Source organism: Geotrypetes seraphini, chromosome 2 (assembly GCF_902459505.1).
Source record: "Geotrypetes seraphini chromosome 2, aGeoSer1.1, whole genome shotgun sequence".
In the NCBI taxonomy this organism is placed as follows: domain Eukaryota; kingdom Metazoa; phylum Chordata; class Amphibia; order Gymnophiona; family Dermophiidae; genus Geotrypetes; species Geotrypetes seraphini.
Window position 1 is genome coordinate 475,521,475 of NC_047085.1, and position 18,482 is coordinate 475,539,956.

At 40.5% G+C, this 18,482-nt stretch overlaps 1 protein-coding gene across 3 annotated transcripts in view; it reads right to left on the reverse strand.

Moving 5' to 3' along the window:
* LOC117354345 (sodium channel protein type 5 subunit alpha-like) overlaps positions 1-18,482 on the reverse strand; it is an 839,094-nt gene that overhangs the window by 671,952 nt on the left and 148,660 nt on the right. For all 3 annotated transcript variants that reach the window (XM_033931713.1, XM_033931710.1, XM_033931711.1), the window contains exon 3: positions 12,958-13,076. In XM_033931713.1, coding sequence (XP_033787604.1) covers positions 12,958-13,076 — 119 coding nt within the window. The remainder of the gene's footprint in view (positions 1-12,957; positions 13,077-18,482) is intronic.

Here is an 18,482-nt window from a genome sequence, read left to right on the forward strand (position 1 = left end):
CAACATACAGAATTAATTGGAGCTGGTATAAGCCCAGGACTCTGCAAGACCATAGAAGGAAATACTAACTTAGCTTTTGGGAAAGAGGATGGGACTTGATATACTGGCCTTTCTGGGGTTACAATCAAAGCAGTTTACATATTATAGGCAGGTACTTGTTATATACCTGGGACAATAGAGGGTTAAGTGACACCCTTAAGAGTCACAAGGAGCTGCAGTTCTCCAGGTTCCCAAGCCACCACACTAACCACTAGGCTATTCCTCCACTAGATAGAAACATTACACTAGATGTGTCTTTTTTGCCTTTTTCTCAGGTGTTTCTATTTTTAAAATATATTTATGTGGCTCTCTTGTTGTGGGCACGAGATTCATTTTTGTGCATTAGATAGGATATTATTTTGTCCATTGTTATTAGGTGCCATTGACTCATGCTCGACTCCTAGCGACTTGATGAATTGCGGATCTAAAAAGAAATTGGTTTTGTGCTACTCTGGAAAGATCCTCCAGCATCATCTCCATGGTTGTTTTCAACGTGTCCAGCCATCTGATTGCGGGTCGCCTTCTCTGCCTGATTCCTTCGATCTTCCCAAACATGATTGTCCATCTTCCGTGATCTCTCTTCTGATGGTGTGACCAAAATAAGACAGTCATAACTTCATCATTTGGGCTTTGAGTGACAGAGCTGGTTTGATCTCTTCCAGAATCGATTTGTTAGTTCTTCTGGTAGTCCACGGCATGCCTAAAATCCTTCTCCAGCACCAAAGCTCAAATGAGTCAGTCTTTGTCTATTACCTGGAAACAATTATAAAAATGTTTTATTAACCTGGCCTAATATGCCAGCGCCAATCTCAAAGACACCTAAGTTCACTTAGGCGCCTACAATGTAGACACACTTAGGTGCCATTTATAGAATCCGGCCCTTAGTGTCCCATCTACTAGGCTGTACAAAATTTGAAAGGATAGTGCATGGAGCCTTCCAAATTTACCATGCACATTGTAATAGGCTTTAATTAAGGATGTGGCTAAGCTAATCATACACAGATGACAGTGGACCTAAAATGACTACACTGTTGCAATTGTCGACATGACCGCAACTTTGATCATGTACGAGTGAGGTGCGCAAGTGACCTACTGACTGCACCACAAGACCTCTTGCACAGTGACATAGCCTCAAGATAATGTTAACATCCAGACACTATTCACATGTCACACCTGCACTGGCTGAACTTCATTGGCGAATACAATTCAAGATATTGACCTTGGGTTTTAAATCTGTTCGTGACTTGTTACTGAAGGTGATTGCCTCTTTATTACAGGCATACGTTCCTTGTCACCCTCTGAGATTGCAAGTTAGAGACCTTTTGATTGTTCCTCCACTTCGTTCGGTCACTAAGGTCATAAATCGATCCCGAATGTTTCAGGTGGCTGGACCTTCATTGTGGATCTCAATTCCAGGCTCTATTCGTTTAATCTCAGATTTTTTTGGCCTTCCAGAAAAGTTTGAAAGCTTTCTTTTTTTTCCCCGATTGGCCTTTTGAAACCTAGGCAATGGGTAATTTTAGCAGTTATTTGGCCTTATTTGTTTTAAGGAGCAGATCTTGGGCTGTAAGTTACATACTGTATTGTATTGTGGTCTGTCGAGTTTTGTTTTAACTATGTATGTATTGCTGTCAACACCATAGATGCTGGATATGCGGGCTACAAGTGTTTTAAATAAATAAACTGATGTGTACTTGACTCTTTGGTGCATATATTTTGGGATGTATTTACAATATAGCAGTACCCTTGGGACTTCCAGCATGATGACAATCCAGAAATATAATCAGAGATCTTTTTCAGCAATTAACTATTCATTGTGTTCCTGTTCTAATCATGTTATTATCATTATTATTAACGTTTTGCACTATTAACTTTTATTTTAACAGTAGTAATTTCCTAATAATATTTTTGACTTATGAAGACCTGCTCTCCCAGGTACAGGAGATATGCTAATAAGCGCACTCTGGTACGATTATATCATTCACTGAGATGCTCATGAAAACATTCTCTGCCTATAAATAGGCTACTTGAGGTTCAGTATGAATACAATTGGGATTATTCTCAGCTCTGGGCGTCCAGAAAAAAATGTATCCTGATCAGCATGGATGGTTTTTCTTAACAAAAATATACCTGCTCTCTGTCAAATATAGAGCCAGGTTTGAACAAGTTTTCATTTAGGAAATACAACAGAGAAGAGATTAGGCAATGTGCATTTGTTTGAAATGACAGAGGAAATGAAATGTCATAGTTGGACAATGAAAAGGAGCAGAACCTCCCCCCCCCCCAAAAAAAAAAAAAAAATGTTGCATTTTTTTATAGGGCTGCATTTCAACTAAAACATTTTAATCATGATGAATTGCCACAATTAAATGTATTTATTTATTTCCCACTGCACTGGAAAATTACCAGTGCAGCTTAAAAACTATATACTACTTTGACCATTACAACTTACGTTGCAATGGACGTGTAAATATCTCAACTTGTCTTCAACAATATCCAGTTATGTAGCTATTCACAACAACCCAATGTTTTCAGCAGGAAACAACAACAAAACTTTTCTAGATCGGGACGCTAAGGGGATACGATATTTAAGTGTTGGGAGCAGCGCAGAGCATTCAGCGCGCCGACCTGCGCTAAAAACCACTATCACAGTTTTATAAAGGGAGGGGGGTAAGTTTCTTATGAGAATGTATATATCGCCACACAGAGCTGTTCTAGCATCATTATAACAGCAGGATAACTGTCCTAAGTATAAAGTACTGGAGGGAGGCAAACCTGGGACATATGTTTTGGTCATGCCCCTAGGTGGTACACTTCTGGTGTAGATTTTGACTTCTGAAATGCAGCAATGGAAACACAAAATTGTATATCAACCCATTTTATTGTTTCGAGAATGTAATGTATTTTATCCAATTCCTAAAGAGTTAAAATGATTTTTTTTTTTCTTTTTTTTTTTTCAAAGTTTCTGTGATTGCAAACTAGGTAATATTACAATTAGAGAAGAGTCACCTTCAATGGCCTTATGGTGCACACAAATGATACAGCTGTTGGTTATGGACAGATACAGAAAAACGGACATTACTTCAGTTCAGGGAGCACAGTTCCAACAGGTTTGGGAACCCTTTGGGTCACTCTAACGCCTGCAGTGCATAAAAGAATTTTCCACGATTTGATATGTATAACTGGAAATTTTGTAATGCTAAGGCAGCATTAGTGACTGATTTGAAAGTTAGGGGTGGGGGGTGAGTGGATAAAGAGAGGACTAGTTGGACAAGTTGACAACAGTGGAAGAAAACTACATTGGATGTATACAGTATGACAAAAAAATAGAAATAACTAGAATTGAATTCTCGTTATTATATATTCTTATTGATTGCATTCAGGTATACAACAGCAACCAAAAGAATTGCAGCTTCTTAACTTTTTATACTTTAACTAGTGGAGAAAGGACCTCAGCGTGTCGTTGGATCATATAAAATGAATCCTGTGGACCTGGCAACTTCAAATATCAAATTTGAAAATGCTGACACATCCTTTGGTCATCAAAACTCCACTTTATTTCTTCACAAATTTGAGTTTAAAATATTATTCTGAATAAATAGTATATCAAATATATCAGATTGCTCAATTCAAAAAACTCAAAATAAAGAAAGAATAATAAACTTATCTGCCGTAAAGATCTTCTATAGTTGGTGTTGTGGCAGAGTATAAAGGTAGCAACGAGTCACACTCTATCTTATATGGACCCTTTATCAGCCAACTCCCGACAGGGCCCCTGTTTCGCTTCACTTAGATGCGTCAGGGGAATAGGCTGCAACCAAAAAGCAATACATCAAAATAGTTCCATCTCAAAAAAATATATAACAAAAACCAAAAAACTTGAGTTCAATTCTTCAAAAGTTCTGCCTCCAGCAATGGCTCCTCGGCGTTCCGGAAATAGGCTTAGGTAACGTCAGAAACGACATGATGTTACAATTCAAAAAAACTTTATTTCAAAAACATTAAACAAAAAACAAATTAGAAAAGAACCCAATAAGGTAACTAGAAAAAAGCATTCCACTCAATGTTCGAATTCAATCCAAATGGGGCGCACGATCCCAGGTTGAAAATCCACCTTTGTTCTTGCTGTTTCAGTAAGACTTTATGATCTCCTCCTCGAATTTGGAGGAGCGGTTGTTCTATTATCCAGCATTTCAAATCAGTAAAATCATGTTGCAGTGTTAAACGGTGTTCCACTAAGGGTACTTCAAGCCGTTTACATGATAGACAAGATTTATGTTCAGTCATGCGAGTTCAGAATTTTCTTGAAGTTTGTCAAATATATAATTTATGGCAGGCACATTGAATAGCATATATTACACCTTTGGAGTCACATGTTGTATTATGTTTAATTAAGTAATTTTTATTGTCTTTCGGATTCACAAAACCTGTGTGCCTTCCTGTTTAATCTAGCATATCTGACAATGGCCACATTTAAAATGTCCCATCCTCCCATCGCCACTATTTAATAGCAGACGTGGCATTGAACCCTTACTTGTTGGGCATATACGCTCTTGTATGTTACAATTTCTTGAATATGCAAATATGATTCTACTGTCTTTGAAACAATCAAAAATAGATAGACAATGCCAGTATTTTCTAATGGCTTTGCCAAAAAAATCTTGCTTGGCTATTAAAGTGTAATGTACAGGTGAGTATATCCATGTTGGAGATATCCTTCTCTGCATATTGTAACAAACATTCTCTATCATTAAAGAGACCCCTTTTAAAGGATCTCTTAATGCATCCTTCAGAATATCCCCTTTCTTGTAACCTTCTTGTTAACAATTCTGATTGATGTTTATACTCTGTTGTAGTAGAGCAAATCCTACGATATCTGAGGAATTGAGATTGAGGAAGACTCTCTTTTAGGTGTCTTGGATATGAACTCTCAAAATATAAAAAGGTATTACGATCTGTTTCTTTACGAAATACTGTTGTGCAGTTTGTCACAAGTGCATTGTCCAGATGAATGGTGTCTCTTCATTGATTCTTCACAGAGAAGCTTGAAGGCAGTGTTACTGCACAACGGAAATTCCATACCAAGAATACCAATTGCCCATTCTGCTCATCTAAAGGAATCTTATGTGAATATGAAGAATTTACTAAAATCAATCAGTTATAAAACATACCAGTGGAACATCTGTGGTGATTTGAAGGTCATTGGCATGCTAATGGGAATGCAAGGAGGATTCACTAAATACTGTTGTTTCCTGTGCTTGTGGGATAGCAGATCTACAGCTGAACATTATGTCAAGCGTGTCTGGCAGCTGAGGGATACCTATAACCCAGGGACAAGCAGTGTGAAATTTATGCCATTGGTGGATCCTCATAAAATATTTCTTCCACCTCTTCATATAAAGCTGGGGTTGATGAAGAACCTGGTAAAGGCCAAGGGTAAAGCAAACTCTCCAGGTTTTCAATATCTTGTTAAGAAATTTCCAAAAACCAGCACTGCAGAACTGAAGGAAGGGATATTTATAGGCCCACAGATCAAGTCCGTTATGCAGGATGAAGATTTTAAGCAATCACTCTCAGCAGCTGAGCTTGAAACTTGGGAGGCATTCAAGTGGTTAGTGGAAAATTTTCTGGGCAGCCATAAGCCTCCTTCATATAAGGAAGGAGTTCAGAATCTCCTTGACTTGGCTGTTGCATGGCATTAAAAATACACTTTTTCCACTCACATCTTGACTTTTTTCCGGAAAATCTTGGGATGGTGAGTGACGAGCAAGGAGAACGTTTTCACCAGGACATTCAGTTAATGGAGCGTCGCTACCAAGGTTTCTGGAATGAGAGTATGATGGCCGACTACTGCTGGATGTTGTGCCGTGACAATCCAGACACAACTCACAAAAAGAAATCATACTCTAAGCATTTTTGAAGAAATATTGGTTGCTAAGTGACACAGTCCAGTATAATTATTCTATGCTGTGTGCTTATTTGACTTTGGACTGAAGATACTGCAACATTTCTTAAAACCTGCTGCAGTTCTTAAAACCCTATATGCTAAAATGCTATAGACTAACATTAAACTCTCACCAAGATATATACCAAGCTCAGTATGTATCTCAAACTCCTCACCTTCAAAGTATAATACATTAGAGGTGAGGAGTTTGAGATACATACTGAGCTTGGTATATTTCTTGGTGAGAGTTCGACTGGTGATCCTCACAAGAATATTTATATATAAAAATTGAGTGCCGTTTGGATAAACTAACATTAGTCATAACTTTAAAAGTTTATGTGACTGAAAAAAACTAATAACAGATCTGAAATCAGCATGAAAAACTGATTTAGAAAAATGTGCTGTGTTGTCAGATGATTTCAAAAAAAAAATTTTGTTTCCTTGTGCAATTTTTAGGGAGGGTATTATAAGTAAATTTTGATCCACACAGCGCAAGGTCCTAAAGGGAGTACACGGAATCAATAATTTGTCAAGGAATGCTGGAAGGTTCATCTGTCGGATTTTGAAACAAAGGAGTATAATTTTATATGTTATACGATGTTGAATTAGCAACCAGTGGTCATTTCGTAGAATCAGTTCTGTGCACTTAACTGTGGGGTGCCTTCATTTTTCTGTCTGACAAATAGGATTTGAACCATGTAAATATTGTGCCACAGATACCCGTGTCTGCCAGTCTTGTAAGCATGATATTATGATCCATGATGTTGAACGCTGCTGAGTAAAATCCAGCAACACTAATATCGAGGCAGATCCACTGTCACGATTTCTGTGCAGATCATCAAGAAGGGATGCAAGAACTGTCTCTGTTCCTTACCCAGATTTGAAGCCAGATTAACATGGGTTTAGGCAATTACTTTCAGTTAGCCAGTCATTGAGTTGAATGTAGACTATCTGGTCTATAACCATTTTACAAGCTAGGAGTTAACAATGAGGCCTATGCTTGCTTGTTGTATTATCCTTGCTGGACAGGGGTCAAGAGGGCAGCTTCTTCTGTGACCTGGATGAATGAGTCCCAGGTGGCCATGAATGGTGAGGGGGAAAGGGTGTTCTCTTCATTAGCTGGTGAGAGCTTTGATGGGACTATCTGTAGGTCTTGATGGAGACCCTTAATTTTGTGGGCATAATATTTGGCAAAGCCATTGCATGTTAGTTGTGACGGGGAGGGATGATTGTCTTGTGGGGTTTGCAGTAGGCTGTTTACTATATAAAATAATTGCTTGGATGAATTTGCAGCTTGTTCAATGTTTTCAGAGAAATATTGTTTTGTTTGGCTTTTGTTAAGGCCTGGTGATACATTGCCATGTGTTTCTTAAGGTTGAGCCTATCTTCATTTGGGTGACATTTTCATCATTTTTTTTCCAGTTGACATCCTTGACATTTAAGAATCCATATATCTGGGGAAAGCCAAGCGTAGCCACCCTTTCTGTGAAAAACTATTTTCTGAGGCTACTTCTGAGTCTATCCCCTTTCACCTTCATCCTATGCCCCTACATTCCGACCCCATCCTATTTATATCCGCTTGAAGGTGCGGTCTCCAGCATAGTGACAGCCTGGCTGGCTCAAGTGTTGAGTGCTGGGTTAGTAACAGGAGGCTGAGGGTTCAAGCCTCAGCTAAGGAGTAAGGCTGATACTCCTTCAAGAGAAGAGGGTAGTTACAGGAGGTTGAGGGTTCAAATCTGAATGAAAGCTGCTGTGGCTCAGTGGGTAAAGCATTATCCCCATCACGCAAAGGTCATGTGTTTGAATCCCAAGTATGGTCAGCTTCCACAGCATATATTCCTATTTTGCAAAGAAATGCAGAGTAATGCATTTGGGGATTAATAATCGGAAGGAACCGTATATGCTGGGAGGTGAGAAGCTGATATGCATGGACGGGGAGAGGGACCTTGGGGTGATAGTGTCCAAAGATCTAAAGGTGAAAAAACAGTGTGACAAGGCAGTGGCTGCTGCCAGAAGGATGCTGGGCTGTATAAGAGAGGCGTAGCCAGTAGAAGGAAGAAGGTGTTGATGCCCCTGTACAGGTCATTGGTGTTGATAAGGTCATTGATGAGGCCCCACTTGGAGTATTGTGTTCAGTTTTGGAGACCGTATCTGGCGAAGGATGTAAGAAGACTTGGAGCAGTCCAGAGGAGGGCGACAAAAATGATAGGAGGCTTGTGCCTGAAGACGTATTAGGAGAGACTGGAAGGCCTAAATATGTATATCCTACAGGAAAGGAGGGACAGGGGAGATATGATTCAGGGTATTAACATAGAACAAAATCTTTTCCAGAGGAAGGAAAATGGTAAAACCAGAGGACATAATTTGAAGTTGAGGGGTGGTAGATTCAAAGGCAATGTTAGGAAATTCTACTTTACGGAGAGGGTGGTGGATGCCTGGAATGCGTTCCCTAGAGAGGTGGTGGAGAGTAAAACTGTGACTGAGTTCAAAGAAGCTTGGGATGAACACAGTGGATCTAGAATCAGAAAATAATATTAAAAATTGAACTAAGGCCAGTACTGAGCAGACTTGCACGGTCTGTGTCGATATATGGCTGTTTGGGAGAGGGTGGACTGGAGAGGGCTTCAATGGCTGGGAGGGTGTAGATGGGCTGTAGTAGGTTTTGACGGAGATTTCGGCAGTTGGAACCCAAGCACAGTATTGGGTAGAGCTTTGGATTTTTGCCTAGAAATAGCTAAGAACAAAAAATTTAAAAAATTTAAATTGAATCAGGTTGGGCAAACTGGATGGACCATTCGGGTCTTTATCTGCCGTCATCTACTATGTTACTGTGTTATAGTACACAATATTCTAAATGAGGTCTAACCAGAGTCTTATACAGGGGCATCAATACCTCCTTTTTCCTACCAGCAGTTCCTCTCCCTATGCACACTTTCTAGATAGTGCACTGGGATGCGGACACTATCGGGAAAGAGGGTGCAGTTTTTGTGAGGAGAATGCAGTATTTGCGAATAATGTGCACTATTTTGGAAGAGTGGGCAGTCTTCATGATATTGCTGTTGTGATGACATAATAGAACCCCCCCCCCCAAATAAAACAAACATTCCAGAAATGACACAAAACAAAACTTTTCTAGCTGTAAACCCCTAGTAAAGATACTATTTAAACTGCTGTTTCGTCGTCCTTCATGTTCCCTTATCCTTGTCAGGTTTACAGATGAGGAAATCATTAAAAGAATATCCCTCAGGACCAGCCAGCGGCTCTGGGCTGTCCACTGTCACACAGGGGATCCAAGTACAGTTTATTTTTATTTACTTTATAGCTCAATGTGAGTTACATTCAGGTACAGAAAGTATTTCCTTGTCCCCATAAATTTGCAATCCCTCTAATGTCCCTATCTACTAAAACACAGTAAAAGCACATTGTGTGCTATTAAACCACAAGAACACGTATCATTTGATTCACCAACACAGTGATCAATTTTGCTATATGGCTACCAGTTTTGGTTGGAACTTAAGAACAGTACTGGGCAGAGCTTTGGATTCTTGCCCAGAAATAGCTAAGAAGAAGAATAAAAAAGCCCAACAAATTTTTTAGATTGAATCAGGTTGGGCAGACTAAATGGACCATTTGGGTCTTTATCTGCTGTCATCTACTATGTTTCAAGAGGGAGTTGCCCTTGCCCCTGCCCCACTAGCCAAATACCCCTGTGGGTACTGATGGAGGTGCAAGGTTTGGAGATTGATGGCAGAGGGAAGGGCTTTGAGTTGGACACAGACGGAGAAGGCCAGTGTGAGATACTGATCTCTCTACTGCATCCTGAGCACCCAGAAGGCAATACTGAGATTTTTCCTGACAATTCCTGGTTTTTCTTACCCTCTTGAGGAACAAAGTGATTTTTTTTTTTTTTCATCTCTCTCTCAGAGATTTGTGCTGAGCATGAGACGCTGAACTAACCTTTTTCAGAGCTAAGGGCATTTGATAATGAAAGTTTTTAAACAAAGTACTGTCCAAGAACAGAACTGAAGAGTAATGCATCTTACAGGATCCTCCAGAAGGAGTCTGTGATAGCCAACGTAAGACCCTGAAGAAGCCAAAGGAGTACAGAAGAAGAGAAGTGTTTACCGGTATGTAAAATTAAATCTATTCATGCTTAAGGAATGAAACAAAGACTTGTTCTTTTGGACTTTGATTAACCTTTATCCTTTTGCTCCTTCTACTGTTGTTTTAAATCAGGGGTGTCCAACCTTTTGGCTTCACTGGGCCGCATTGGCCGAAAAAAAAGTTTTTGGGGCCGCACAAACTTTCAAACGCTTCAGCTAGACACAGGAGGGAGCCGGCAAGATGGTAAACACCCAGGGGCAGCAGAGGGAAACACTGCATCGCTCTTGACCAGGGCCGCACAAAATACTTCACGGGGCCGCATGCGGCCCTTGAGCCACAGGTTGGACACCCCTGTTTTAAATAGTTTTATTGGGTATATAGTTTTCTTTTGGAAGAGGCACCAATAAGTTTCAAGTTTATTAAAATTTTGATAAAATGCTAATCATGAATTCTAAGCATTTTACAATTTATATATATATATTTTTTTTTTAAAAAGTGCCCAAAATAAGTAAGAGAAGTGAGGAAAGCAAGATCCCTGAGCTGCCTCTGTATGAATGAGCTCGAGTGAGCTGTAGTTTCCCCTCCTTTACTCTGAGCGTCGGAGCAGTTACTGCCGCTGCAGGCACTAAAACCCGCGCGACGCGTTAGTAAAGGAGGGGGTTAGCGTCAGTTTACGTTGGTTTATTTTTACAGCGAATCTCGCGCAATTCGCTTCAGGTTCCTGCTCACCTGAGGGAAAAACTCACAAGGGTAAACAAAATGTCATATCATGTTAGAAGGAGTTAATTTTTATTTTCTCTTTCATGAGTCAAGAGGCTCGTGAAGAGCCACTGCGTGGGGCCCACGTTCATAGGAATCCTCTTTGATACAGTGCCAAGCTGGAAGGGCTCAAGGAGCTCACCGTTTGGACTCACAATTACATATGCTTCGGACATGACATCGTGACAGGAGTAGCCGTGCAACTGATAATGAAAAACTGGAAAAGTTAGGATAACTAAAATGATAGTTTCTGGTGGGAATGCCTATGCCAGATTTATAAGTTTGAAAATATAATAATAATAATAATAATAAATAATAATTTTATTCTTATATACCGCCATACCCAGTGAGTTCTAGGCGGTTTACATCAATTAGATTAGGATCCGCATTGACATGCAGATTTACAACAATTTATCAGATTTACAACAGATTTAGCCGAACTTGGCAGATGAAGAAGGAAGAGGGTAGAAGAAAGGGAAGATAGAAGCTGTCATGAAGGGGGAGATGAGCCGAACGAGGGGCCCGGAGATTGCCGGAAGGGTCGGTTAAGGGTCTTGTTTGCTGAATAGATAAGTTTTGAGTAATTTTCTGAAGCCGAGGTAGGTGGGGACATCATAGTAAATTTAAGGAAATTTGGGGCCCGTTAACAAAATATTGTAAGATATGAATATGAGCTATTATCATTATTATTACTACTATTATTTCCCTTTGTTTCATAAATGAACATTATACATATCCAGGTGGGAGGGGGGGATGGGTTAGGGTGGGAAGGGGGGATAAAACAGTTTTATATTTTATTGTTGGAATAGAGTGCAATATGGTATGTTACTTGAATGTTCATGTGTTTGCACTTTGTATTTGATATAAAAAATGAATAAAGAATTTTAAAACAAACACACATATGCTTTGGAGTAGCTGACGTAGTCCATTTTTTGGTATCAAATTCCAGAGCGCTGGTTGTAAGGACAACCCAGTGCACTTACACTATCAGGAACGGTCCTGATATTTCTGAGACAACACAGGTGAAAGGGAATCTTGAAAAAGTCAGACTTTTGAAAAGTGCTTTGGGAGTTACAGACTGTAGTGCAAGGGTTTCTTTGATTCAAAGGTATTTGGATTGGTTTCTAAAGTGGATGAGAAACGTTGTACTATGCTATTCTTGTACCATGAATGAGTGAAGATATTTATGTAAAATTTCCATTTGAGATTGCTGATTTAAAACACAATCCATTTGGAGTCAGTTCAAATAAGATTGAATGTGTTTTATTTCCATCCCACTACTACGTTTTGGCAGGAGGGGTGGTAGATTCAAGAGCCATGTTAGGAAATTCTACTTTACGGAGAGGGTGATGGATGCCTGGAATGTGCTCCCGAGAGAGGTGGTGGAGAGGAAAATGGTGACGGAGTTCAAAGAAGCGTGGGATGAACACAGAAGATCTAGAATCAGAAAATAATAGTAAATATTGAAGAACTAAGGCCAGTACTGGGCAGACTTGCATGGTATGAGTCTGTATATGGCCTTTTGGTTGAGGATGGGCTGGGGAGGGCTTTAATGGCTGGGAGGGTATAGATGGGCTGGAATGAGCTTTGACGGAGACTTCAGGAGTTGGAGCCCAAGCACAGCACCGGGTAGAGCTTTGGATTCTTGCCCAGAAATAGCTAAGAAGAAAAATTTTAAAAATTTTTTTTAAATTGAATCAGGTTGGGCAGACTGGATGGACCATTTGGGTCTTTATCTACCGTCATCTACTAGGTTACTAGGAGGCCTTTCCTGCCGTACACATTAAAAGCCACCTCAACACCTTCATCAGAACAGGGATGCTGTTACGTATGTTATGTTAAGCAGATTTTCTATTCCACCTTTACCTATACAGTTCAAAGACAGATCACAAGTCAAAGCCGGGGACAGGAAGCTGCATCAAACAGTTCAAATCCATCTAACAGTAAAATCAATTCATAATTAGATCAACACCTTGAAACAGGAAAGAATTAAAGAGTTTAAAGTGGCATTAGCTAGCTGGAGAGGGACAGGTCATAGTAACATTATCAGCTGGCTGTCATCCTGTGTAAAGAAATTTGACACGGTAAAGTAAAATCACCTGAAAGGATATGCATGTACCAAAATTCTAATTGCAACTCTTCTGACAAGATGAAAAGGACTAAATATGTACAAGGCAGGTGTGGCACTAAATCGGAAAATCATCTTCCCTCTGTTCAGTACTATAAATGTCTGGGAAAACAATTACAGCAGAAATAAGAGTGAGTTAGCAAAACATTTTATTTTTTCAGAAGCATCAATAAGGCATTCATGGTAGATATTCTGAGACATTGATGGCATTGCTTTCCGCTCAAAATGATACTTACCAACACTGAAGGCCCCTCCTAAAATCCCACCTTTAATTTTCTAACCTGTATTATTCAAAATTATGAGAGACCTGCTGGAAATCGGGCTGCCCATTCATTAAGTCCCCTCTATTTATTAAGCTGTGCCAAGGTTTTGAGGTGAACTGGGGTATTTCCAGCACTGAGGAAGGCAACCATGCAATTAATGCTAATAATAAACAGCTCTGCCGCACACTCATCCAGTGGTTCCCAAACCTGGTCCTGCAGGTACCTCAGCCAGTCAAGTTTTCAGAATATCTACAATGAATATTCATGAGAGAGATTTGCATGCAGTGGAGGCAGTGCATGAAAATCTCTGTGTTTAAAACAGCAGCACGTGGTATTGGAAAGTCTAGAACTCCACACAGAGGTAGCCAGGTGGGTGGGTGGGCTAGTGAATCATAAGAGAGGAGGAGCCAGACCCATAAGCCACTAATCACAACATTTATGGTGGAAATATGAGCCCATCAAAATCCTACTATAGCACCTGAGGAGTAGTGGTGCTCACACCTTATACAATATGTGCCACCTGCAGCAATAAGGTGGCACATAAGGCTATTGGGGTGGTAGACAGGTGGGGAGTTTTGGAGGTTCAGCATAAATTATAAGGGGTATACGGTGATATATATGTCACCCTTTATGTGAAGTTCACAGCAGTGCCCTCTAAGGTACCCCACTGCTCTAATGGCATGTCTATATGGTCAATTCAATACAATGCTGGCCTCTCTCTTGTCTAAATGGTGCTGATTTAGATGTTTCTACTTTGGATGGTTTTTGTGGTTGAAAATAGTGAATAAAGTTAGATGTCCAAGTGGTCAAAAAGTCCAATTAAGTGATTTCCCCCCCCCCCCCAAAAAAAAAAAAAAAAACACAAAAAAACAACAACCCCAAAACACCAAAATATTTATTTGAACATCCTGTTCAAAAATGGATGTTTCTCCATCTCAGACTTTGGATGTTTTGCCGGAAATATCCAAAGTCAGACTTAGACATCCTATTGAAAATGGCCCACCACGCTTCTTGAGGTGGTATATTACCTGACACATTAGCAGTTCACACATGGTAATACATGCAATAATTTCTGTGTTAATAGCTAAAACATAGCTTAATAAATAGGGATCTAAATTGTTCAGCATGGCCAGTGTGACATCAAGCTATGTTTTGAGATGTCCTTGACAAATTGATAAGCACACACCTTTCAAATACATAACTCCTTTTAAAGTTCATGATCAGCTCCAGTTTATTACAGGATGAATATGCAAAAGAATGACTGGTACTAAATAGGCAAATCATTATTCATCCAATAGATCAAAACATATAAAACTATAGATCAGTCTATTCCGAAAAACATATGTTATATAGAAGAGGTAATATCAAGTCCACAACAGTCACTTTTTTTTTAATGCTGATATTCATGGGCTTTTCAGTTCCTCGATATTCAATACTGGGCCATACCATATTGGTGCTGAAGATGGTATTTGGTATTTGGCAGCAGCCAAAAACTACCTGGCTCTTGAAAACATCCAGTGCCAAACAAGAACAATTATATCCCTGACCAAACTTGCCTGGATAGATTTCCTGGTATGAATATCGACGGTATTCAGTTGATTTCCAGCTCCGCCTTAGCTCCACCCCTTAGAACTAACCAGGAAGTGCATAGGCAATCAGACATGGGTATTCAGCAGCATTGTCTAGATAATGCCGCTGAATATCGCTGCCTGGGCCAGATAAGCACTAGTTATCTGGTTAGCGGGTGCTGCTACCCTGATAGATAGCTTTAAATATTGATCCCTTAGTTTCATCTTTTGAGTATCCAGCTCCTCTTGAATCCAGGTATGTTTTTTAATTATTATTATTTTAAAGAAAGTCTTACTCTTCCCTTCTCCAACAGTAATGTGTCTCTTCCTGAGGTTTTCAACCTGACTTATTAAGGAGTCATTATCTCTCCAGTACAGACTGAATTTTGCTTCCCTTCTGGTGGTATTACATTTCCTCCTCGAGATGAGCAAAATATTAAATTAATCAGACTGACAGCAGAGGACAATCCTATTCAGTCTTATCTGCTCATTTTTTTTCTACAATTCAAGTGACTGGTACTTTCCTAATTAAGGAATCACTAACCTACACCTATAGATTGCACTTGTGCCTTTTCCCAGGGGTCTACTTCAGACTTACTAATTCCTATTTGTAACGAAGGCTGACGTTTTCTAACTTCCAAGAAGCAATATCCATTACAGATATTGATGTTTTATAATGGGTGACTAATTTTATTCAGCTTCTCCCTTGATAAAGTCCATGTAAGAAGGATGAAACCTACCTCTGGCCATGGTGCCAGACTTATACCTGCTGAAACCAGGTGCCCAAAGTTAGGCGATCTGAGATACTGTAGTATATAACTATGTGTGCAACTTTAAGGCATACTCCTGACGTGCCCATGGCCACACCCCCTTTTGAGTTATGCAGTACTAGAATTGGGCACCATGGCCCAGATTTTAGATGTTTGAAATTAGATGTCTAGATTGACACACCTAACCGATCTAGGTGCATAACTTAATCAATTTGGCTGAATCGGCACTGATAATTAAAAGTGGCAATAAAAAATAATTTAATTTTTTTTAAATTATCTGGCAGGCGCCTACCATTTTGAGGTAGGTGTCTACTCCAAGATTCCTACCAGAAAGCAGGTGTGTTGAAGACTGGATTCTGGGTGGATTTTGCATGTGGTTTGACTTAGGTGGTGGTAGGTATCTAACTTACTACTACTACTACTACTACTACTACCATTATCCATTCAGTCATGTCTGACCCTTGGATACTCTGTATCCTCTCTATGCTTCCCTGTTTTCCACAGCTTCTTTCTTTCAATTGCTTGATGTTCATGTCATTCTTGATGGTATCCAGTTAACAGGCCTTTGGTCTCCCCTGATTCTTTGTACCACTATCCATTCCTTGTACCATCTTCTTTTCTAGTGAATTCACCCTCATCACATGTCCAAAATAAGTCAGTTTTTGTCTGGTAATTTTGCCTTCCAGAGACAATTCTGGGTTTATATGATCAAGAGCATCTTTGTTTGTGATCCTAGCTGTCCATGGGATTCATAGAAGTCTCTCCAGCACCACAGCTGAAAGGCATTGTTTTTTCTTCTATCTGCTTTGATGAATGTCCATGTCTTGCAGCCATATGTCGCGATTGGGAACACAAGGGCAGTGGTCAGTCTTTGTTTGATGGTGACTGAGACGTCCTTGCACTTCCATATTGCACGTCTGTCACAGTTCCCCTCAGTCATCTTTTTTCCAAGCTGAAGATCCTTCACATCTTTAGTCTTTCATCATCCCCTTAATTATATTGGTCGCCCTTCTTAATACTATTTCCATTTTCACCATCTCTTTTTTTGAGACGTGGTGACACACAATATTCAAGGTAAAGGGCAGTATGATATTTTTTTGTTTTATTCTCTATTCCTTTCCTAACATTCCGTTTGCTTTTATAGCCACTGCTGCACATTGTGTAGAAGATTTCAGCCTATTGTCCACTAGAACACCCAGATCATTTTCCTGAGTGGTGTCTCCCTAATGTGGAACTAGGCATTGTGTAGTTATAAATCTGGGTTCTTCTTCACAAGGTGCCTCATTTGCCATTTGCCTACATTACACTTCCTTGCTGCAATTTCTCACAGACCACATGCGATTTGGCAACTTTGAATAATTTTGTGCCGTTTGAAAATGTGATCACTTCACTCCTCATTCCTACTCCCAGTACTCCACCATTCACTTTCCTTCATTGAGAGAATTTTCTTGAGAGAATTACTCATTCCCTACTCCATAACATTACTCTGCAATTGTCACACTAATTCATACGCTACCCGCTTAGCACCCTTTAGTCAACAGGCCCCAATTAGGCCCTAAGGGTACCCTCCAGAATTGATTCCAACTACCATACACACAGTGGCGTAGTAAGGATGGGCGGCAGGGGGTGGTCTGCCCCTGGTGCCGTCTTGGTGAGGGTGCATGCACCCGTCCTCCTCTCCACCCCGCTCCTTCCCTATCCACCACTGCCACATGTGCGTGCCGCTTCCCTTCCCCCGTACCTCTGTAATGTTCTTGGCATGAGCAGCAACCCCCAAGCTGCTGTTGCGCCAACATCGGCTCTTCCTCTGACATCACTTCCTGGACTCGCACCTAGCAAGTGATGTCAGAGGAAGAGAAGATGCTGGCGCAACAGCAGCGTGGGGGTTGCTGCTCGCACCGGGAATGTTACAGAGGTATGGGGAAGCGAAGTGACATGCTTGCAGCAGGAGGGGGTGGGGAAGGAGCCTGTGGAGGTGGGAGGGCAGGGGAGGGGTGCCCTGAAACCGTGGAACTAGTTGGCAATGTGTTTCAGCAGCCAGAAGAAAAATTCTTTACCGCCACCTAAGAATCAGTCTAAGGCAGTGGTCTCAAACTCATACCCTTTGCAGGGCCACATTTTGGATTTATAGGTATTTGGAAGACCTCAGAAAAAATAGTTAAGTGTGGCGCAGTGGTTGGATCTACAGCCTCAGCACCCTGGGGTTGTGGATTCAAACCACGCGCTGCTCCTTGTGACCCTGGGCAAGTCACTTAATCCTCCATAGCCCCAGGTACGTTAGATAGATTGTGAGCCCACCGGGACAGAGAGGGAAAATTCTTGAGTACCTGATTGTAAAAACCGCTTAGATAACCTTGATAGGCGGTATATAAAATCCTAATAAACTTGAAACTTTATAAATCTTTCTTTTTAGCTAAGTCTTAATAATAATATTGTAATTTACAGTGGAACCTTGGTTTAAGAGCATAATTAGTTCCAGAAGCATGCTCGTAAACCAAATTACTCGTATATCAAAGCGAGTTTCCCCACAGGAAGTAAGGGGTTGAGTTGGTGCTGCGTGCCGGTGCCAGATGGGGGTAAGACTTCAGTTTGGGGGGGCGGGTGTTTACGAGGGGGGGCGATGCCACTTCACGGATGGGGGGGACTCGCAAATCGAGTCAACACTCGGTTTGCGAGTCACAATTTGCGAAAATGTTTTGCTCGTCTTGCAAAACACTCGCAAACTGAGATTTGACTGTATAGCTAAAGAGACATATGATCATGAAACTGTTTTATTTAACTTTTGTGATTATGATAAACATACCGAAAGCCCCAAAATAGTACCCGGCGGGCCACATGTAGCCCCTGGACCACGAGTTTGAGACCACTAGTCTAAGCCTACTTATATAGTACTCCAAGAGGTCACCC